Source organism: Colias philodice, chromosome 5, assembly GCF_061535455.1.
Source record: "Colias philodice isolate Cphi_HAF_F1 chromosome 5, ilColPhil1 Martin Lab GWU primary, whole genome shotgun sequence".
Taxonomy (NCBI): domain Eukaryota; kingdom Metazoa; phylum Arthropoda; class Insecta; order Lepidoptera; family Pieridae; genus Colias; species Colias philodice.
Window position 1 is genome coordinate 11361230 of NC_143090.1, and position 25001 is coordinate 11386230.

Consider the following 25001-nt stretch of genomic DNA (forward strand, 5'->3'; position numbering starts at 1 on the left):
ATATCAGTTTTAAGTTTTTTGATACCTGCAATAATAACGTCATAATCGCCTGCACATACTTATCGATTACACCCTGTATACAATCCACCATCCACATTCATAATGTTTTCCTGTCCTCCTCTCCTTTACGCTGTTCACCGATACATTTGAAATGAGTAAATCTGCTACCACTGAAGGATGTTTCATTGTGATCAGCAAATTTTCACCACTGTTGTCAATTATTTGTTTTTCATTTTTAATCAGCAATTGGGAATCATCAGTTTTGTTTTTTGCAGATTGGTGATGTACCCTTACAATATGTCGAAAAGGGAAAGCATCAACGAATTATCGTTTTCGTCCTCTTTTTTTATTCTTCGCGTCTCTGTTACTTCTGTTTATTTAGTTCTCAACACCCACTGAATTTTCTATGTTATTGTGATCTTCCATTACATCTGAGTTTTGATGATGTGATGATAATCCATTCGTTTTAATATTGGTACTTAGAGTTGGTAGACTAAACTAGAAATGGCGGACTAAATTTGTCAGCGCGTCTGTAAGATCAGAATATAAAACCAACATCCTGCATTTATGTTACAAAATTAATAATCAAACAACATGCCGCTACGTTGAAAATGACTAGAAGAAAAAATTAAAACACCTCGGATCAATTTTGGAGTAAACAAATCATTTTCCCCGTATGGGGATTTCCCCGGATGAACTTGGGAAGTTCAAGTTCTCAATACAAGTTTATATTATATTTCGTATTTCTCAAATGAAAAATAAACATTTTTGGAACTTCAAAAAAATTATATTATAAGAAAATTTATGAGCTTACTTTAGTTTTAAAGAAATATACATCCCTTTACTGACACCCCGTAAAATAAAGAAATTGTTGCCAATCACCTTTGCAATCTATTTGGTTTCATTAACTTTATGTTCGAAGATAATTTTTTTTTCTAGTAGTTACACGCGTATTTTTTTCGTTTATTTTCCATATCGAAATCAAATGTTTAAAAATACGAATATTTGCACAAAACTAAGATAAAAATAATCAATTAACAAAAATATTAAATTTAATGAAGTAGAGCAACTTTCACTTCGGTATGAAGGAAAATCGAGCGTAGAGAACACGTCAGAACGCTCCGGCCCAAGGAGCGCGACTAAAGAAATTCGCTAGGATTTTTCCTAATTATTTTAAATATTTTTTTAATATTTAAAGAATTATCAAAATTCAAAAAAAAAATTTTTTAAAGGATTAATACTCATTGGTCTTCAACCAACTCGAATAAATTAATGGAAAAAATAACTTTTAGCAGTATTTATCAATCGATTTTGTAAGGCAAAAAATGGGAAATTTAATGAATTTATAACGCTCTAATTAAGAAAATCATAAGTTTTTCGGCAATTGTATTCAGCAGTTTTTAATAACGACTATATAAGGATAATAATGCGCTGATCAGATTGTGTAAATTGTAATCGGTTGCAACGTAGTGAGTGCACAAACTTAGCTCGAAATGATTTTGGGGGAAAGAGACTTATCTTGAAGGCCTGATTAAGGTAACATAAAGTAACTTTATAAATGTGAAAAAATTCACGCGCATTGCGTATATAACACTAATTGATAAACAAGAAAAAAAAATCAGTTTATCATTTCATTAGCCGGGAAAAAATTGTCAAATAACTTGTTGAAAACGCAATTTTGCTAGACTGCAGCCTTAATATAACACAGTGTAAGAATGTATTAAATTTTTATTTATCTACTGAATTTTCCTACTTAGATATAAGATAAGATGATAGCAACAAATCTATGAATAGACAAGATAAAACTGTGTAACGAAAACATGTGTAATTAAATGCTGAAAATAGATACATAAATACATAGTTACAAGTTACAACACAAATAATTGTATCATAGGTAGATTCCTAGCTACCTATTACTTAATAGTTAATACTAGCTGCGCCCCGCGGTTTCACACGCGTGGCTCCGCTCCTGAGTCCTGTTAGTCTTAGCGTGATGATATATATAGCCTATAGCCTTCCTCGATAAATAGGCTATCTAACACCGAAAGAATTTTTCAAATCGGATCAGTATAGTTCCTGAGATTGGCGCGTTCAAACAAACAAACTCTTCAGCTTTATAATATGACGCCTATATAGATAACTATTTAATATTTATTATATTTTTGAATATAGCTTTATAACGTATTTGTTAAACAACTGTATGTAAAATGTAACTATTTATCTATACTACTTAATATTATAAAGAGGATATGTATGTATAGGATATGTATGAGGGTATGTATGTATGTATGTATGGTTTTCACGCATAAACTACTGGACCGATTTTGATGAAATTTGGCACAGATAATCTTTAGACCCTGAGAAAGAACATAGGCTACCTTTTATTGCGCAATATGTACCACGGGCGAAGCCGGGGCGGACCGCTAGTTTTATTATAAACAAAGCAAAGTTTATAAATATATAAGTTGTTGCGATATAAGTTTTCTAGCTAGATATGACGTCACGTTAGATAAATCTAGATATCGATACCTAAACAGATTGGTAGATAAAATATCATATTATACTGAATGCAAGTCACATATTTTGCGAAATATATTTTTATTTGCTTAAAGATCATTTTGAGAAGTTAGTTATAAGTTTTTAAACAGCTCATAAAAATGTCTATCTATATCAGTTCATTGTTAATGAACTATTTGTAAACATTTTTTTCATAGATAAGCTGGTAGCGCAGCGCTGGCGCCGCGCGCCGCCCGCCCGGATACAATTTTTTTACTTTTTTCCAAATGTATAAGAATATTATAGCAATCCAGAAAGAAAGGAATCCAAAGACCAACTAATCATTAAAATCCGTTCAGCCGTTCTGGACTAATAAGTGAAGTTCTTACCTAAAATTGTATTTTTTGCTCTAACACTCTTGTCTCCTACATACCTAAAATAGATCTACCCGAGCAGAGCCTGGGCGATTAGCTAGTATTTTACACTATCTCTACGAAAGCATTACATCGAGATTTACATTCTGTTATCAAGTTTACCAAATCGATACAATCTTGACATAGATTTGTGTTTTCCTTTTTCTATAATATTTTTATCGGTAAAGGAAAAAACATTGTAACTAAAATCAGAGTTTAAATCTGCACTTGGGCAGCGTGGTGGGTCTAAACTCTAAACTCACGAGTCACGAGATAAAAAGATGATGATTTGTTTGGAAGTAGATTGGAAGAAATAAAAAAAATTAAATCAAAATAATTGTAAACAGTGTCTAATTGTACGAGTACAATATGGGGGTCTTCAAGCGAAGAGTGAACCGGTACCTACTAGGGAAGCGCGTACCACCTTAGACCGCATCTTAGCTTTCCAGCGAGATTGTGGTCAAGCGCTTAAAAAAAAATTGTTTTGTTAGTTTTATTAGATGGAGGGTTTAGTAGATGTTTTGAAATGATATTATAAGTACTTACCTAAGAAAAGGTAAAATCGAGTTTTACATTTTCTTTCAGTTTCTGATTTTATTCTCCCCTTACATATACAGGGTGTAATTGTTAAGTGTGCTCAGGCGAATTTTCCGTAACTATTGCAGATATCAAAAAACTTTAAACTGATATTGAAAGCCCTTTACCTAATGAGTAAAATGACAATAATTACCTACATCCTGTATAGTAGGTACCAATAATGGATTGGCATATTATACTTGTTGCTTGTACCTAAATATGTAGGTAAGTATGTGAAAGCACAATCTTCAAAAATAAAAGATAATATAAATACCAAGTAGTACCTATCTACCTACCTAACAAAAAAAATCATATAAAGTTTTCCTTAAGTTATTTTATTTTCGATTTGTTTTTCTCATTTTCGTTCAGACATCGAAATACTAAGCCCCTAGTGATAAGATATTCAATTTGGTCACAGATTGTGTATGAACGGATAAACAGACAGACAGATAGGGATTATTGTATCGGGAAGATTTATTGCAGCACGTGAAATGCATATCGAGAGTCGAGACCCTCAATGAAAGTCAATTTAATAATCTTGGTATGTGTAAACAGATTTGTCTGTTTGTATTGTCGAAGTAACAGATGTTTTCTTTATTTGATCACGCGTTTAAAAAATAGTACCTAAATGTCCATTTATCATTAGAATTTATGAACTTAGCTAATCTAATTGAATTTTTTTAGGTACCTACTTCTACACACTTCTGTAAATTTTGGAAGTTATTAGAAACCTATGGACGCTATCTTGCAGGACGTCACGTCACGTCGCGGTCGGCTAGTTGGATTGTAATTTTATCCCGGAAATAACACGGGAACGGGAACTATGCAGGTTTTTCTTTGAAAACGCGGGCGAAGCGGAAAGCTAGTGTAAATGCAAAAGTGGTTGTTTCTCTTTCTTTCATGATATGATTTAAGAATCTGAGGATAGCTAGGAGGCTAGAGTGACATAGTAGTAGTAGTAGTAGTAGACTACTACTACTAGTAGTACTGTAGTAGTAAGGTTGGGTCGCCTAAGATCGGACGCATATGCCGAAAATTTTATACGTACCGTATTTTTATTTTATTTCTCATGATTCGATGTCGTTTTTCTGTTGCGGTCAACTGTAAATTGATGACAAGAAAATATTGTTTAACCCCTAATTTTTTGGTTTGCGTAGATGCTATCTATCTAAGCAAATTTAGAGCCTAAAAAGCAGACTTTTTTCGACTTACCATAGTGAAGAAAATAACAGTTCGGCCGAAGATCGGACTATGTAGTATCTTCACTTCTATGCGTTTAATAATAATGTTAACATTAGGAAAACATCCGGACTTACGTCCATACATTGAGCATCAATGATTGAGTCAGGAAATTCCTCAAAAAATTTGACAAAGAAGTTTTTTTTTATTATTGCGTTTTTTTAGTCCGGTCTTCCCTCCTCATCCTAATTAAGTTTCTCAAACTTTTATCCTCCGTGTTCTAGGACTAAATAATGAAAATGTACCTAAGGTCTGATAGTCATAGCGTCATTGGATAGTTAAATATATTAAAAGTTAATAATTATTGCGCATTATTGCATAAGGCGCAGTCAAGAGCTAAACTTCGGTCCGATCTTCGGCATTGGGAGGGAAGATCGGATCTTGGGTTGTGAACGTCCTAGGCGTAATCAAAGTATACAGATGGAAAGAGGATTCGCTAATTCTGCCCCAAAATAATTAATTACATTATTTCAATGAAAGTACTCTCCACAATGAGCCATCAAAATTTTGTAGGTAAGATCGGATCGACGATTTTCGCCACAAAATACACCTTTTCTGCTGAATCACCTGTGTACACGTCCCGTCTGGTCGCTGGCCGGCCGCAGAGTGAAGAGAGGGGCAGAACAAAATGGCGGATCTAGTAGTGTTGGTAGCAGTAGAGAATATTGCCTAGTTTGCGAGTTATTCCATGCATCCGATCTTATGTCACATCCGATCTTAGGCGACCCAACCTTAATAGGCTACTTTGGTGTGGTCAATCGATCGATACCGAGGGTACCTGTAATTCTAGCCTAATACTTAGATTTAGTCTGTGATTTAGTTAAAAATAATTTGATTAGAATAAAATTATCAAAAGCTCTGACTTCCGAGCTTTGATATAAATTGTGTCAATTACTGAACTAAATATTTATAGACCGGGAGATATTGACACAAAATTAGGCCCCATTAAGAACATTCTGTTTGGATACATGTAGATATGAATACTAATAACATAATATTAAGAATGGCACTATGAAAGATTAATTTACTGCTTAATCATGTGCATACTGTTAGTTGAATGAGTAATACCGCCATGAGTAAAGCTTCAGAACAAAGCCTTTTGTTGTTGAGATAAAGTGAGAAGGAATTCTTGAAAATACCACTAATATTATGAACTTCATCTAGAAGGAAATGAACACTAAAGAATTACACTTTGTAGGTATGTACATGTAAGCACGTCAATTAATATACTGTACCTAGTAAAATAGTAAGTCTATCTATTAGAATTTATATAGATTACCATTTAAACAGCAATCGAAAGCTTATAAGAAAATTATCGCTTACCCACGTGCATGAAAGTTCATTGTATTATACGATTAAATGAAACAGTTAAAAAATAGGTACATATTTAAACGTTTCTTTAAAATGCTACTCTTTATGACAATATCGAAAAGCCACGGAAAAGCTATAACAACTAATAGTACGAGAGTGAACGAAATGTTTTCCGAAAAATCGATAAGAAAAAATGTAATCAAAAAAGCTTGCGGCCAAAATTTGACTGGCAACCTATAGTCGATATAATATATTCTCCCAATTATAATTAATATAGATAAAATTTTGGTTTAAGCAAAAAAACGATGAACGCACTAAAATGCTGTGGGATCTGACTATAAGAATGCTGAATGTTTTTTTTTACGAAAAACTTTCATGACATATTCGTGAACGTTCAAAAAAATATTGACTTCGCAAAACTATACGTCAGCATAATATGACGTATAGTTTGGTGTAGACTGTAGAGGGTATCAATCATATTTTATCTGTAGTAATTTGCTGATAGCCTATCAGCGCTACCGTGGTTATATGATAAGGATGCGTTCAATTCAATCCATTGGTTTAACCGTGAATGTTGAACCAATTTCGGGTTATTATGCCCGGGTTCAATAAGCCAAAATATTTATTAAGTTGATACGACATGACACTATTTAGAACTTTCATTTAAATTTGAACTTATGATTTCGAATACTATTAAATACCTAATGCAAGTCGAGTGCAAATATACTGTCTATTTACATAAACATAATAGTTGTTACAGAATTGTATAATAGGACTGATTTAAATATTTTTAGGTCATTAAATTTATCTTATTTATATTGTCTCGCACGACTGGAATTGCTATATTTAATTAACTTTTAGAGATATACAGAGACTGGAATAAAACGCTTATATAGCAATAGGTAAATATATAGTAGAAAAAAATAAGTACTTATTTCCTCAGAACTATCCGCTCGTTTCGGTTAGGTACCTTCAATACCAACCATGAACCTACCTAAAAGAAAAACCTAAATGTTACTATATTATGTGGTACTTTCCTACTATTGTTGATTTTATGGGAGAAACAGATCGCTTTACTAATGATTTTTAATACTAATTGAATTGCATTTATGGTCAATGATGTCTATACCTTCATAATGGTATACAAAAAGATAGGTAAATAAATATCAGAGTAATATTTTAGAAACTCAGAAATTAGCAGAACCCAACATTAAATATTGTAATATCTATTGTAATTTGTATCCCAGATTACATTACAGTTTTAATAAGTCCACCGACGGGAGTGTAGACTGAGGTTTATAAAATTAGAATTACATTTATATTGTAAAACATTGGGCCCCTAGCCTCGTGTAAAAGAAACGAGCCAAAATACAGGTATTAAAATAGACAAGAAGATAGAAATACATCAATAGTAAATATGAATATATCAGCAAACATGAATGATACCTTCGACAATGATACCGATTACACAGACTATAGTGATGACAATGTTACTTATAAAAATTGGATGGTCACTGATCTACCAGATATTGAAGAAGATATTATTCCCGTCATTGGTGCAGGAACTATTATAGCGTTATTTGGTGTTGTCATCTATTATCTAACTAACGTTGTCAACAAAAAGTGCTTCAAGAAACCAATGAGTGTGTATGATAAGATCAATAAGAGACGTTTGCTGTTTAATTGTGTGCTCATCTTCTTGTATTTTTGTTACTACTCTAGCGTTAACGTAGAGAGTTTTGTTCCTTACCGACCTGTTGTGTATCACACAATTTGCTGTCTCAACTTGTGCGCACCTTTGCTATCCTTGTGTACAGCATTAAATATATTCTGTGATGTCTTTATATACAATTACAAAGACCATCTCTTCACGATGCGACAAGTTTCGAGATTCTGCATGTTCTCCATGATTTGGGCGCAATGTTATGAGAATTTTATGATTGTTTTGATATATTTGTTGGAAAATTCATTTAACGTAGCCCCTGCTCTCAGACTGACGTCCATTTTGTTGATTTTATCTGTGCCTTCGATAATACTCTTAATATTGTTATTTTATAGGTTACCTGGTGTAAAATCAAGTTGGTATTCACCATCAACTTTACTTATATTGCATTTATTTATAATAGTATCGAGTGATTTTGTGTTAGTAATATTTAAAAATGTCAATAACCTATCGCACGATTTGTATACAAAACGTATTTTTGCTGTGTTATTTTCTTATCGAATTGTGATTGAGATTGTTTGGTATGTCGTGTACTGGGTTGTAAGAGATAGATTCGTGGACACCTAAACGTGAGCAAATACCTATTGTTATTATTATTGCAAATAAGATAGAATATACTAATTAGACTATAATATTATTCTACACATAAATGTATCTGAAATCTGAAGTAGGTATGAAAAGCTTGGTATCTAAAATACATTGGATATTAATATCAAATTAAATGATAAGAAAGTTAATTCAAAATGGCTTCCTTTGAAATTGTAAAATATGATGTATGATCCTTAAATACATACGAATAGATAAGAATAATTATAAATGCTAATTATTTACTCATTGAAATATATACTTACGTACCTATAACGGCGCAGGTAACCGTTGCAGTTTATTATTAATTGGTGGGAATATATTATCTGTGCTTATTTGAATAAAGAATAAACATCGCGAATTGGCGGGATTTTATGGAAATGTGGGTAAAATTCTTTAATTAAATTTTAATCTATCCATCATTTTGTAGGTACTTACTGACATTACAGTCCAAACAAAATGTTAATTTTAGTGTTTTCCTAGAAATTTTAGATAAGATTTCACATAATTAAGACTAGTAGCAACGCAGTAGGTACCTACGTATACTAATGGATATTTACATTAGAACCATGAAATAAATTTTCCTTTAGTTTTTGTACTGCAGAAAATTTTACATGTAAGTATATTGTATAATGTATAGATACTCATCGTACCACATCGCATTTTTTATTTCAACCGTGTTTTTTTTACAGGAATATTACTTTACGGATTTATAGTGCACTTCGTGATATGTAAAGAGATTCGGACTTTATAATAATATTTTGTCTATCCATCTATCAAGCATCTATCATTCTATATTTAATAAATCATAGCGTACAAAATTATTTTGACAGTTCATTTCTGCCAATCAATTGCAAAAAAATACCGAATATTTAGAGCTTTAATTAAAAAAAACCGCAGTAACTGATTGCACTTATCGTTTTGTCCCTCACATCTTTATCTCACGAACAGAGATGTAAATTTTAATTGATTTATTGAGTGTTGACAGCTTACCTGGCCAGCATCCGGACTTACTCCAAATATAATAAATTACAGAATACCAACACACGATAGTGTATGATCGATCGCGGGCCCCTTATCGATTTGACAAGTGACAGCCAAGATGGCCGCCCAAATGTCAAACCAGATGACTTTATTGTGCCTGGTAGCATTGTCGCGGTATACCGTTATATTGTTAGTGTTGATATTGTGAAGTTATATAGAAATGGTAGATACCTATGAATGGAGTGTGTTATTTGTATTAATGTTTTTGAAAATGTGATAGTGTAGACGCCATAAATTGTTAAGAATGTTGAAGAACCTATTCTCTAACGTGTAGATACAGTCTACAGGAATAATTTTATTTTTAATTTAATTAACTACCTACCTACATTGTATTTGATTTTTTTTATATAATGTGTTTCAATTTTCTTAATTTTACAAGTTTAAAGCGGAAACTTTGTCTTGGCTTATTTTGAATATTTAATAAATATTTTAAGAAAGAGACAAAACTTACAACACGGTATAAACCATATCTCTAGTAGGTATATAAAACTACCACAGACCAGATTTATAAAATGTAAGCAAAAAATCAACATTCGCGAACATGCCACAAAACAGATTTGAGGTGTTCGACCGATATGAGTTAATCATAAACATACAGATAAATTCTGAATCACTGACCCAAGGAATGGACAGTTACCTACTGTTAAAAACTTATAATTTTTACTAATAATTAATCTGAAAGCTGAAGAGGTTAAATAATAAATATAAAACGAAGACACGGGCCTTATTAGTTATTTAAATTTTAATGTAATCTTTTGGGAAATCCAAAAACGGCATCGAAAATGAGATTCATTAATTTTGTCATGAACGATTGAACTTAAAATTTTAGTAGGTGCGTCTAAAATTATATAAATACTAAATAGTATTGTCCACTTTATAGAAAAAAAATGAACTGAGTGGTAAAATTTACATCATTATCCTTAAAAGAAATAGATAACAATAACAACACAATAGAGATAAGTTTTTATCATAGATGCAATGAAAAATAAACTAGTATTTGTGATGTTGAACCGAGAAATGTATTTGAGTTATCCTAATAATGACTTATATCTATGAGGTACTGTTTCAGAATTTTTCAGATAATTAAGACATATATATAAGGCCTATTATAATCTTGCCTATATTAGGTATAATATATGTAAAATAAAACTAGGTACCTATAAAACTACCGTGAACTAATATTCTACGCAGAAATTATTATAAAGCTTTCTATATTTGCGAAATTTAAATGATTACGATATTCCACAATTAGTATTGATGTCGACATCAAAATTCAATAGGCCCTTTAAATTGATTTTAAAATCTTTATATACAGGGTGTCACACTATTGGTATACTAAGCGCGAAGGGACTTATAGGTTTGCATACACTGATCATGAAAAAAATACTTAAAAAACAAAATTACGTCAAAAATTTTTTGCTAAATTTTTCCTGAAAATCCATGTTTTCTTCTCTGGCTTCGCGCAGCCGGCATATAATGCTTCTCTAATGTGAGCATTTTGTCTATGAAAACATAATCTTAAACGATAGCCCACGTGCTGGTGGCAAAGCTGGGCGGGTTGCTTGTTAGGGGTGTACACATAGAGTTTTAAGATTTCATCTATTTGAAAAAAAACTGCGTCTGGAATTTTTTAAGTATTTTTTACGTACTCAGCGTATGCAAAACTATAACCTCCTTTGAGCTTAGTATACCAACAGTGGGACACCCTGTATATAAAATTCTCGTGTCACAATGTTAGTCTGCATACTCCTCCGAAACGGGTGGACCGATTCTCATGAAATTTTCTGTGCATATCGGGTAAGTCTGAGAATCGGCCAACATCTATTTTTCATATGTACCACGGGCGAAGCCGGGGCGGACCGCTAGTAAGTATAAAATATTGAAGGTCATTTAAAAAACAATTAACTGTACAAACTTATCACAGGTTTTGTAATAAAAACAAAAAATCTAGATCAATAAAAATCCGATGTTCAACAGATAAGATATCTTTTGATTTATTTCACATCGATATGGCAACCGCTGTCCAATTTGCTAATCATAGATATTATCACGCTAATCCTTGTGACGCAAATTGATAATTATAAATTTCATAAATATTGAAAAAGATTTCACCATAATCAACAAGGAATATACGTTCGCGGTCAGATGTGACTTTTTATATCTGTTTTGTTTTAATTTTTTTTCAGTGAAACTTCTTTAGGACGTTGAGAGTAAAATTTCATGGTCGCGTCATGGAGTAAGGCGACGATTTTGGTATCTTTGAATCTTGCTAAAGAAGTTTCACTTCTGAAACGTGTGATCGGCACACACGCTCTTTTTTTGTTCCTGATTGAGGAACATTTTTAAAAAAGCTTACAAATGAGATTGAATTAGCGATTATTGAAGATAAAATACGGTTTTTAAACCTTATTTTGTTAGTTCAAGGGAAAATTCATGAATCCTTGCGATATCACTACATAGTATAAAACAAAGTCGCTTTCCCTGTCCCTATGTCCCTATGTCCCTTTGTACGCTTAAATCTTTGAAACTACGCAACGGATTTTGATGCGGTTTTTTTTAATAGATAGAGTGATTCAAGAGGAAGGTTTATATGTATAATAAGATCTATTAAGTAGTGGAGAAGTACTGTTATTTTTGAGGTTTCTAATCTGATGTCGTAAAAAATTACATTTATTCCGCCTACATTGCAAACGCAGGCTGAACCCTACGAGTTTTATCAAAATAATGTACTAAGTATTATACACATTGAAAAGGTCTACAGAAAAGTCCGCGATGGTATATGTCTATCTCTTATGGATAACCCACAATAACTTTTTTTTGTCATTTACTTTTTACGACAAATAATGGCTAATTTTCGAAGCGATTTTAACCAATACAGCATTAATCATTAACCAATTAAATACCATGGATACATTGTTCAGTTAATATAGATCTATATGGCCCTTTACACCGTATGATTTAAGTGAATATTTTCGAAGATATTACAGATTTAAAAATTGCAGGACGTAGCGTTTGCGGCCGCCCGGCTATGTATTTTATACCCGTGCGATGCCGGAGGCCGGAGCGGTCCGCTATATTTTTATACCTATACAACGTTCACAATTTTTCTGTAGTGTATTTAGTATCAGCATTGCACCCGTGCGAAGCCGGGGCGGGTCGCTAGTTACAAATAAAGCATGGCAATGAAGTCATTTGTTTGTTGACAATTCATTACTTTTCAATTAGTTATCCTAGGTATATGTACACTGTAGATACGAGTTCACACTCGTATACGCAGGGGATGGGAATGGCTCGTCACGTCGCCAGTAACTAGGGTAAACACACGTCCGCTCACGCCCGAGGCTGCTGCGTGACTCCCTGGTCTCCCCACTACCCGCGAACCCGAGACATCCGGGGATGTAGTACCTACACTTTACTCAAACACTACATACACTATAGCTCATAGAGGGAAGAATGAATATGATCTGTTTTATCGAAAATCATATTATGCCTACAGCCTAGTTGATTGCAAATCTTTCTCTATCTTTATGTATCTTTGAAGATGTTACAGGTTTACTCAGTAAGCCTGGCCAAAATTTCAGCCAACAGAAAAGATGAGTACTTAGTTAATTTCAAAATTTGCTTCAAAGTATAAATATTATTTCTTATATTTTAACAAAAAAAAAACACTATTATTTGTAATGAATGCGTTTGTTTTGTGAATGGCGATATTTAAAAGGATCATTATAAGAAGTGGTCGGCAGCTTTGTAGCGATTATGAATATTAGTCGGATTAGTAAACGGTCAGCCAAGTGTCGGCCGAGGGGTTGCCTTGTTCTGTATAAATTTATAAAATTATAAAAATATAGGCACCTACGATAACTATTAACTACATTATAGGTGAATGTGTTACGTGGGTAATATGAACCTAATTATTGTTATTAACATATTATGGTCCAAAAAAATTTACAGTCTAAATTACACCTCATGGTAACGGTAACTCATAACGGTAGCAATTTATCTGGAAAACGAAATTAAAACGGTTAAAGAATTCATCATGAAACAAGTAAATTATTAATTACAATTGGCTACCCGAATCATGACGTAATCTCCAATTTGAAATTCGAAAGGATTCATGAAACATCAAACAAGCATAAAACCACATAAACGTATAAATTAAAATTGGCCGCGCGAATCATGAAAACTTTAATTCGAATTTCAAAAGTTAGAAATTTCGAGCCCTTTTCTTTTTTAATACAACACATTCTTTTTTAATACAACGATGTAGTTTTCCTTAACTAGATGGCGCTGTGATAAAAACCTATTATATCTTCATAAAAGATATTCATTCTCGTAAAAAACAAGTGGAACCCTAACGGAAGATTATTAATGAGTTATTCATCATATCAAGGGTCCTCCCACGCCGTCATCTGAGAAACAATGGCGTTATCGGAGGAATGCGTTTATCTTATATTGTAAGTGCTTTTATGTTGTAACACGGTTTACCTACTGGATTGGTTAGTGAAGACTTTTGGGTAATTCAGTGGGCTGAATGAATATTATTAATGGTTATTGTAAATGTGTATTTATACAATCTATTTTATTGGTTGGTTTTGAACGAAAATGTCATAAGACGAAATAAATAACTAAACTCCGTTTCACCGCACACCAAACAACTTTTTTTATATATCCACCTATCTTTCTTTTTTTTTATAGTGGGGAAATCTTCCAAAAATACCCACGGCCCCCGGGGAAGGAGCCGTGGGTTATGTCGGATTCTTACCGACTAAAACCCCACTGTGTCACATTTTAGTTATTTTACACGTTTCTAGATTAAGTTCTTTATAAATAGTTTGTTAATTAACCTGTAATCCATTCTCATAGACGGCAAAAAATCTTACGATATTACGGTATGAAATCACTACATAGTATAAAACAAAGTCGCTTTCTCTATCCCTATGTCCCTATGTAGGTACCTATGCTTAAATCTTTAAAACTACGCAACGGATTTTGATGCGGTTTTTTTTAATAGATAGAGTGATTCAAGAGGAAGGTTTTAGTATATAATTTATTATGTTTTAGACAAAGCGGGCGAAGCCGCGGGCGAAAAGCTAGTAAATGTATAAATAGTATCTACTAAAAACAATATTGGATTTAAAACTTGAGAGATTAAAAATGCGACAGTTTCACAGATGCTTTTTCTTATATTATGTACCTAATAGAAAGAAACAATAAATCCACTTACACAGCTGAAAATCTCGTTTATCTGAGGGTATCACGAGATAACTGCTATCGTATCAATGGAACTGATTTCCGGTATAATCGCATATTGTGAGTAAACTTTATATTTTTGTTGTTATCGACCACGTAGTTGTTTCCATGCAGATTGCAGGGTGATTGGCTAATCTTGTGAATAAGCAAAAAGTATTTTTATTGCATGGGAATACATTACGAATGTATAGCGAATCCAGATTTTAAACGAATATACCTTACCTACTTCTCCTTTTCATAATAGCACTTGTTAACTATGAAAATCAACATTAGTTTTATTTATAATATTGGTACAATACGCAACTACAGAGCACGGAACCTGTGACGTTTGGTTCCACACGCGTGGGGTCACCACCGGGCCAACGGGATAGACCGAGAGATGCAAATGTTTTTACTTGTTAGATTATGTATTTATTTAATTTTGGGACGAAGTATTTTGTGTGGATTTAGAATGCATGTATGTTTTAGCCATGTTGTTGTATATTGTTCAATATATTTAATAATTTGCTTTTAAATTAAGAACGTAGAAAACAGAGAAATTTCAGAGGCATAGATTATTTATGAAACATTATTATTTATTAGAAATGATTTAATTAATTTTATTTCTGTATTTATTCCAACAGAGGAAAAGTTTTGTAATTTATTTTGTAATACGCTTAAATTCTCAGAAGCTATTTCTTAAACACTTTGACATTAAACTCACATAAACCAATATACAATTATAAAAACTATATTCATCTCCGAGCCCTATTTTCGTGCTGGGTTCGCGTGCGAGCGTTTCGAGATCGCGCGATAAACGCCCTAACCTTAGCACCGAGTGGACTTCTAATCGCTTGAGCCTGTGCGCAAGTGCGAGTCATGAGCGATAGCGATTATTGGAAATGGTGTAGAATGTGATCAAGGTATTTGAGTATTTTTTTTACTGCCTTCGTCTGTGACAGTAAAATGGCAAAGAAAATATATATTTGAATATGAAAATTACTTAAATATTACAGACATTCAAAGTTTAGTATAATTAATGTAGATTATTTTTTAACAGGTAGAACTGGGAATATTATAAATTAGACAACAAAGCAAAGCTTTAACTGTTCAATAAGTATTAGGTTAAGTACCTAATTTTGAAATTTTTGTACAAGACCCAACAATTTCTTTTTCATACGTCTTCACAAAAAATTCCATACACGCCTAATCCTTCTATTAAAACCAAATTAAAACACTAACTTATCCACCACATTTGCAAACCTAGCTTTAACATTAAATCTGCATACATGTACCTGTCAGAACCATAGTTCCTCAACCATCCCGCGTGACACCTGTCACACAGCCCCCAACAGTAGGTAATGCAAGTGACCACGTGACCACGTGACTTGCAAACGTTATTAGCTGACCACTTAATGAGCCCAGATTCGACGGCGCTTTAAAAGCATTCAGCTATTATGTAAATATCGTCGTAAAATTATGATTGTGGAGCTTTTTATCGTAATGACCGAGAACTTTGTTGCTGGTTGCGCTTACTTGTACGGGGTATCCTTACTCCTTAGTAGGTACGACATTGTACATTATAAGTCAAAAAGTCAGGTAATCGAATGCTGAATCAACACAATAAAGATATTGACCGTTGTTTTATCAATATCAATTAAAAAACATATTTGCTTTTTGCGTATTCAACTTCATGTGGCTCAAACATTCATCTGTATTGCTCTATTTAGGATATTTTCATAGGATTTAATGGCACAGATAACATTTCATATGAATTTTAAACTGTGTAAACTTGTTTTTAGAACGTGTGGTCCGTACTTATTTGCGCTTCTCAAAGAAGTCTAGTTAAACAACTAATATTTGTATTAAAAATTAATATTCAATTTTACAACATTCAGTTCGAATTCCGAATACATAATGATATATTTAACTTATCTCGATTAGCATTTGCAATAGCCAAACACAAAGTATTAATATTTTGATATTTAGTTTATCGAATATTAAAATATTGAATAGTATAAACGTAAACGTCAGCCTGTCTCGATGTGAGGCGTGATAACCGACGTGCCTGCATCATGTGTGGTCCGGTTTTTGCACAATTTGCGTGACTCGACTATATAGAGCAACCTGCTTTGCTTGCGCGGAAATCCATTAGTTTTGTAATACATACTAAAATAGTAAATGTCTTGTCGATATGCTCAGTAAAGACATGTTGAACCGGGAAATTGGTTTAGAAAATTTATTATTATGATAAAATGTTCAAGAAAATAACACGATCTATGAAGTGATTGAAAGTACAGGGAGCGGCTGTCGTTATCGTGTAAAGTGCTAGAAAACCTAGTAACTCGCATAAATATACTAGAACTGCCACACATTTATTATTTTTGAGCTCTTTTTTATCGTTTCCTTTTTATTTTAATACCTATCTATTGTATCTTTTGTTTTACTTGTAACAGTAAAGTGTAAGTCTAAGGCAAAATCTTTCTTTTTAGATTGGCACGGAATAAATCCCTAAAGCATTTTGAAAATATATTTTCTACCAGTAGCTACAGCCCATATTTGCTGTTTCACTGTGCCATACTAGTCACACTATTAACTCCATTGGATACAATTAATTCAATAAAGCAATAAATTAACCGTCTGTCAATTTGTCGTGTGAGCAGGGCGTTGTGACATTGTTAATATCACTGCTAGTAACGCCGCCGCAAAAAGCTAGTCATCGTGACTCGCGAGTCGCTTTTATAGGTTTAGTTGAAGAGCTGTAGGAGCTTTATATTTTTGATTTGACTATTTGATTTGTTCAGGCTTAGCATCAACATTAGTGTACAAGTTGTGCAGTGGAACGTTAGACGACTATTATTGTTTCAATCGATTGTATATTTTAGGTAGTAATACATATTATAATCAATACTGAATGGGATGATTTTAGTTAGATTGCAAGCCAAAATAAGCTTTAGCTTGGCGCTGATTAGCTTTAAGACCACAAAAATAAGGAAAACAATTCGGAATCAAGTCAAAATTGTTCTTTTAGAGCTTAATCGCACCTGCAAAGCCATTTTAATTCTCTAGCCCTTTTAAAATGACAAAATCCTTCATCAGCTCTTCGTCTATAATGAATTTAAATCCAAGCAAACATTTGCCTTTTGTCATTGAACGCCAATATTTGGTTAGTCTCGGATGGAGGTCTCTGGAAGATCCACAATTATACCTTTACGTAACGCCGCCGTGCAAACATTCATCTATTTTTGGGATATTTTTGTTTGTCTGTCTCTCGTATATCATTATTAAGATGAAAAATTATGGTGATTTTGTTGCGGGATGAAAATTTATGCGGAAAATTAAGGTATTTTTTATGTTGGAATTATTATTGTAATTATTGGGAAAATTAGTATATACCTAGGCATGCCAATAAGCAAAGATTTGTGTTCTAAATTTTACAAATTTGTTACCCTACGTTCTTGTTTCACTTGCAATAGCAATTTTTCCTTGCTCAAGATTAACTTACTTAAACAAAATATACACTCAAAATATCACAATTCAATAAAACACAATTTCTCATACAAGTAACAGACAGTGACACGCAAGCACGGTACACGCTTAATCCCCCGATATCCGAGCGGACAAGGGTGACAAACATTGTATGTGAAGTGTAGCGTGGCGGTCACGCGATGTAAGGATATTTCGAATGTTACTTATGTTTGAAAGTAAAGAAAATAAATTTACTTCCAATTCACACGTGATAGAAACGGAATGAAATATTTTAAAGAAACGAACTAGCAATGAGCAGATGAAATATATGTAACGTGCTGCCCCAGCAAACTTTGTTCTGCCCTATTGCCTTTTTCCGTGTTTTCTCTCCACAAGAAGCACCTATGTGCCTATACAAAGAAGTAAAACTATAGCCGAATTGGTAGAGTGAAGAGTCGTTCTCGAGTTTTAAGCTTAGTAACACATTTGACGACTCATTTTTTTTTAAGTTATAACCTAGGAAAACTCATTTTTTAAAGTGAAACTTTTATTACATCGTCTCAAACTTTTTGGTCTGTGTAGCGCATGTCGCGTGTATCGCGGCTGCCGAGTAGGTATACCTACTCGGCACGCGACATGCGCTACACAAAGCAGTGTTCGGAACCGTTCGAACAGTTTCACTTTTACCGTGGTTTCATAAAACCACACAACATTTTTTTTAATATTACTGAATACTCAATATCCGCAACTCCGCAACTGAAAGTGGCTCGACGGAACACAGTTGAGATAAGTTGGTATAGTCCTCTATTGTAGTGGAAATCCGACATAAGCCAGGGCTCTTTTGCCAAGCACCTTGGGTATGCCTAAATGCCTTCTTCACTTAAAAATGGACCGCTACATAAGATATAGCACGTAAAACGCCACCTCAACAAACCCCACGCGCACAACTCTTTAAGAATCCATGAGGAGACTAAACTGTATTGAGAAATTACACACACAAACATTAAATGAATCTGACAGTTGTTAGTGCCATGGAGCGGTGTCAGCCCGTCAGGTGCCGTCAGTGAGGTCAACCCGCGTCTAGCAAATAATTTGATAGATTTCACTTTTAACGTCAGCTTCTATTCATTTATCTCAAATTGTTTTTAACTGTTCATCGATCACGATTGCGTAATGCTTCAGGTTTTGAGTTTGGAAGAGTTTAAGATGGGTAGACGTTAAATTGTTACCTACTGGTTATTTAAAAGAAAAATCATTTTAAAAATTGATTAACTATACAAAGAACGTGTTAATCCGAATTTAACCAAAACAACATTTGTTATTTTAAACACCTAGCTACATAGGTTATTGCCAAAACCAATGAAGTAAAAAGTGTGGATAAGCCACCACAACATTCGATCTCCAAAAACGGCTCACTAAACAGAACACTCACGTCAAAGTAAGATGGCATGATTTCAAAAGAGACAACACAAAAAGTCTAGCTAATTAGCCCCATTTCGATATTCCACTCCGCGCTAATAACCTATCTAAACTTTTTTACTTACTATGTCATTGGTCAGATTCTTTTGAACAAGAAACTCTGACCTTTATAAAACATTTTACATGAACCGAAATGCCTGCATCTAATTATATTTGGGTGTCAACGAGATGGGCCGATAGAGTCATCACTAGAACAATGGAAGGGTTGACGTATCTCTGTCGATGATCTCTTCACTTTACTGTTCCAACTTCCTTTTAATTTGCAGCTTTCAATGGCTTATTGATTTGTTTATGGGGTTGTTTATTGAACTAATGGCTATTAGTTTGATGGAAGTTCTAGGATTGATAATTTTTATGTGATAATTGGCACGTGAAAATTACTAAAACGTTCGTGGTCAACTAAACTAAAAACGTTTTCAAATCTACTTTAGGCATATTTGTTAATTATTACGGTAAAGTAAGGCCTGATTGTACTTCATATAAAATGATAAAATTTATTTGTATTCATATGCGGAAACGACTTAAAATTAAAGTATATTGGATTACATTAAAAAAATTATGATAAAATTTTTAATGTCGGAAAATTATCCAGTATAATAAACACGAAGCGTATCGATACTAAATTGATTTTAATTTGTGGTTAACCAATTGTGAATCGTTGGTATTGAACATTACAGAAACACGCAACAAATTAGACGTTTGTCTTTTTAAAAAATATCGGTATCGGTATTATTAAATTCATTAAACGCAAACTTGCATTTTCCTCATTAATAATTTTACAAGGTAAAAAAGATTATTTAGAATGCGATAAATAGTTTCTTTAAACAATTTATCCGAGGCCAAATTTCAATACTAATTTTATAAAGAGGATGTTTTGTTTATCTGATTGTTTGGTAAAATTTACGCGACTGAATTTTAAATAAATCATTAGATTACTAACACAGTAGGTATCATAGACAATAATTTATCTTAGGTAACCCGGGCTAAGTCAATGGTAGGTCAATACAATATGTACCTATACATATCAATACTTATACCTATAATGTTTTTAAACGAAAATTTGTTTGTAAGCTCTTTGACTATCCCGAAATCTCCTTTAATTATTTTTACTCAAGGTGTGCCAAATCATATTACATAATTTATCTACAATTACTGTGCAAGGAATTCTCTTTTCTAAATCGGTAAAATAGTCCAATCGTAGTGAAAATGAAAAATAGTCAAACAAAATTAATGAGGTATGTTAATTAAAAAGCGACTAGTTGAAATAAGTCACGGAACGGCAAGTAGCTAATGTTAGCTGTCACAAATTAATTGGCCGTTAATTAAGCGATTCTTAAAATTAATTACTGTTTTGTTAGTACCTTGTAGGTCACAGCGGGTTTGGTAATTAGCGGCGCGGGCGGTTCACATAAGATTTAAGTCCTAAAATTGACTTATGAAAGACTGTGGAAAGACTGCTTATTGTTTAGGTCCTAATTTTAGTTCAATGTTAGTACTTTACACTAAAATTAGGTTGAATTAAAATTAAATAGAAGTTGTTAAGTATTTGTTTGTTAATTTAAAATGTTTGTTTGAAAGTTAAGTGCCGCCATTTTGTTAGGGGTAAATGAATTTTGAATTTAGAATTTAGATACACGCATCGACTAACTCAGACAGAAATTAGATTTACCTAAAAATAGGTATCATGATGAATGAAAGTTAAAATTTTGTAAAAAACAGAAATAAGTTTATGGAAAGTAGATAGAATACCTAATTACCTAGGTAAGGTTGCCATATACTTTTTATAATGGCAAGAACAAGACGTTTAGTTACGTATCTGGGGGCACGGTAGTGCCCCCGCCAAGACGAGCCAAGCGAGGCGCACGGGCACTACCTACCTTTTCTCGAAGCGCTTCGACGTTTTTTTGAACCCTCATAACTTGGGTTTGGATTATGCTAGATAAACAAAATTTTCGGGATATATTGTCAATAGCGAACTTATTGAACATATTAAGTTTTAATTACATTAGCTTTTATACTTCAGATTTTATTTATATCTAAAAAACGCTAATTTCGTCACTGACTCACTGATGATCATCAAAATTCTTAAGGTATTTCCTAATGTCCTAGAAAGCTGAAATTTTGTATGTAAGCTAGTATTAGCACACAAACAACAAAAAAATTATAAAACTTGTAACTTTCATCCCCCAACCCCTTAAACTAGGAGATGGGAGTTTGTATGAGACCTGTAATTTTAAATTAAATTTTGATGACGCTAGAGGTCTAATCTAATAATCTAAAACTTGGTTCCCCTAGATATATATATGTATAGGTACTCCTTGTTAAAAAAAAATGTTGTGTGGTTTTATGAAACCACGGTAAAAGTGAAACTTAGGCACAAAATTATCGTATTTGTACGATAATGACTCCGAACACTGCTTTATACCTACTCGGCAGCCGACCGTCACGCGACATGCGCTACACAGACCAAAAAGTTTGAGACGATGTAATAAAAATTTCACTTAAAAAAAAATTGTTACAAACAACCTACAAAAAGAAATGAAATCCCACCAAAAACATTTTCATGTAAAATGTTGCCAAGACGAACCCATATGACTCGCACTGTCAAAAAGTTATCAGATCTCATGTAGAGCCAAGCTTCTAACACTACACGCCCTAACTCTACAAGGCCTAACTTCACAAACTCTACACCTTAGTCAAAATATGTGGCTTGGCCGTTCGTTACTACAAGAACTATTGTATAACACAAAAGTAATGAACAGTGAATTAATTTTTCACCTTACGCCGATGTGAATGTAGCGAAATGGCCAAGCCACATATTTTGACTAACGTGTAGAGTTTGTGAAGTTAGGCCTTGTAGAGTTAGGGCGTGTAGTGTTAGAAGCTTGGCTCTACATGAGATCTGATAACTTTTTGACAGTGCGAGTCATATGGGTTCGTCTTGGCAACATTTTACATGAAAATGTTTTTGGTGGGATTTAGTGTTTCTAAAATAATTTTGAATTGGTAGGTACCTAGGCATATTTAGTAGTAGGTGAAAAAGGTTTACCAAAAAGGACCTACTAAAATTTTTTTAATTGCTTCCTTTATTAGTGTAGGTATAAGATTCGGTAATTATTTCAAGTAGGTATGAATATGAAATGATAGATAGATAGGTACCACAGATTAGAAAATAGTTAGATAGGTAGGTACTAAGAGTGCAAGAGTGCAAAAAAAAATCTACCTATATAATTTTTATATTTTTTATTATACCTAATTCCCAATAGGTATTTTTACCAATCAAAATACCTAAGCTTATAATATTAAATATTTTGATATAGGTAGGTACTAAAAAAGTAAAACATTGCGTTCTTAATTTCTTATAAGCTGGTCTCTTGGTAAGGGTAAAAGGCTACTAGCTAGGTACTAATCACTAATGATGAATGATCATCATAATTTGAATATACATCCATTGAGATAATACGTAGTAATATTATCTCAATGTATACATCACACAGTGATGAGGGTCGGGAGGACCCTCCCGGGCCCCGGCCTGTATCCAGAATCCAGATATGTACCTACCTAGGTATATCATTTTTTGATAACAGTAATTATGTATAAATAAAATTTGGCAGACTTGAATGTTAGATCTTCATTGCTACGCATGCGAGATGTTGGTTAAATCTTTATATTTTCGTTGTAGTGACAACTTTCAAACTTTATCAGACACAATTTTATTCTATTTTCTTTGATTAGACTAGGTAGAAGGTGTTGTGATTGTTTGAGAAAATCGAAATCACTTCACGGCACAGTCCCTGCGAGGGGCAAACCTGAAACGGCCATACATCCTTTTTTATTCGTAGTTATTATTACAAGAAATGCTACATAGAGGTTTCTATTATTCCGTTTCTTAATACCTAAGTAGTCTACCAAACAATGTGACGAGTGCAATTAATGTATTATGTTAGATATTTTGTTTAGTGTGTTTTGTAGGAATAGAACGCAACTTACCTGATGGTTTGGGCACATTCCGTTTGACCTGCATCCACTTGTAGGTGGGCACGGCGTGGTGCGCGAGCGGCTGGGGCCCGTGGTGCTCCTCGCGCGGGAACTCGCGCAGCCCGTACTCCTCCTTGGGCACGTACGGCAGCTCGAACTCGGCCGAGCCGTGCGCGTACTGCAGCCCGTCGTCCACGAAGTGCATGTTGTACTTGCTCTCCAGGTAGTGGCCGTCCAGCTTGGGCTCGTGCAGCCCGGCATCCCGCGGCTGAGCCTGCAGCGGGTAGCCCTGCTGCAGCTCGTAGTCCAGGTTCGTGTAGCACAGCCCCGTGTCCGTGCTGATGACGGGCGCCGGCTCGGGCTGCGGTGCCGGCTCGTAGTACGGCGCCGGCTCGTAGTAGCCCTCGTGGTAGCCCTCGTACGGCGCCTGGTAGCCCGCGCCCTGCTGGTAGTACTCCGCGTTATACCCATTCTGGTTGTTGTACATGCCGATGTCCATGGTCATCATGTTTGCTGCCGATATCGAGTTACATCACACACATCACTGGCCCGCTGTGTGCCGGCGCCGACCGCTCGCGCGTCAGGTGAGGCGAATACTGAACGCGACTTATTTACCGCACCGAAAATTAGTTTTCCCTCTTTCTCTAACTCACCGCCCGGCCGCCAGAGAGAGGGACGGCTGTATCTAGTGATGCAACGCTGATAAGCGGATAAGAAACGTGATTTTTCAAGACGCGTTTCACGGGTAAGGTGTATTTGTTGTCCGCTACAACATTCCTCACGTCGCTCTCGTGACAGTGACGGGCGCGCACTGGGGGTGTCTCGAGATGTTTTTGCGGCAAAGGGGCGGGGCGTGGTGGAGGGCGGAGTCGGAGGGGATCGCACGGGCCAATGGGGCCGCTCGCTTCGTCTCTCCATGTTGGATTGGTTAGAGCGAGATAATAGTTGCGAATCTGGGAGGCTGGGAGCGAGTTTTTTATTTAGCCCGTAGTGAATGGTCCGGCTGACAGTTCAGAAATATTTCAATTTATTTGTTGGACGTGAATCGATGGAAGGTGTGAAGGAGTGCCATGTTCACAGTTTGTTCGACAGTGGCAACTGGCAGATGCTATGTATTTATTGGGTTTGAGTGTGACGAATCTGTTATGTAGTCTGGAGATGAATCGCTTCCACTCAAACAGCGCTATGAATTTATAGACAATTTTTGTAGGGAAGTTAAACTTTATATAAAAACCGAATGGCGGCTGTTGATTCCGTCAATAAAATTCGTTTACCTGTGGTGTGTAACTGTGGTCTGTGACGAATCTTATAAATCACGATTTTCTAACTGGGACTGTGACAAATTCGATAACACATTGCGATGACGGTTTATTATTTCTTAGCCTTGTTAGGTACCTACCTACCGCATACCTACCTACTTACGGACCTACCTAGATCCATTATTATCCATAACTTCACTA

At 34.3% G+C, this 25001-nt stretch overlaps 1 protein-coding gene across 1 annotated transcript in view; it reads right to left on the bottom strand.

Moving 5' to 3' along the window:
• Window positions 1-24913, bottom strand: part of LOC149488670 (homeobox protein Hox-A1-like) — a 45316-nt gene extending 20403 nt beyond the window's left edge. Inside the window, exon 1 of the mRNA XM_089695170.1 lies at window positions 23554-24913. Coding sequence (XP_089551296.1) covers window positions 23554-24049 — 496 coding nt within the window. The 5' untranslated portion in view covers window positions 24050-24913. The remainder of the gene's footprint in view (window positions 1-23553) is intronic.
• Window positions 24914-25001: the final 88 nt, after the last annotated feature.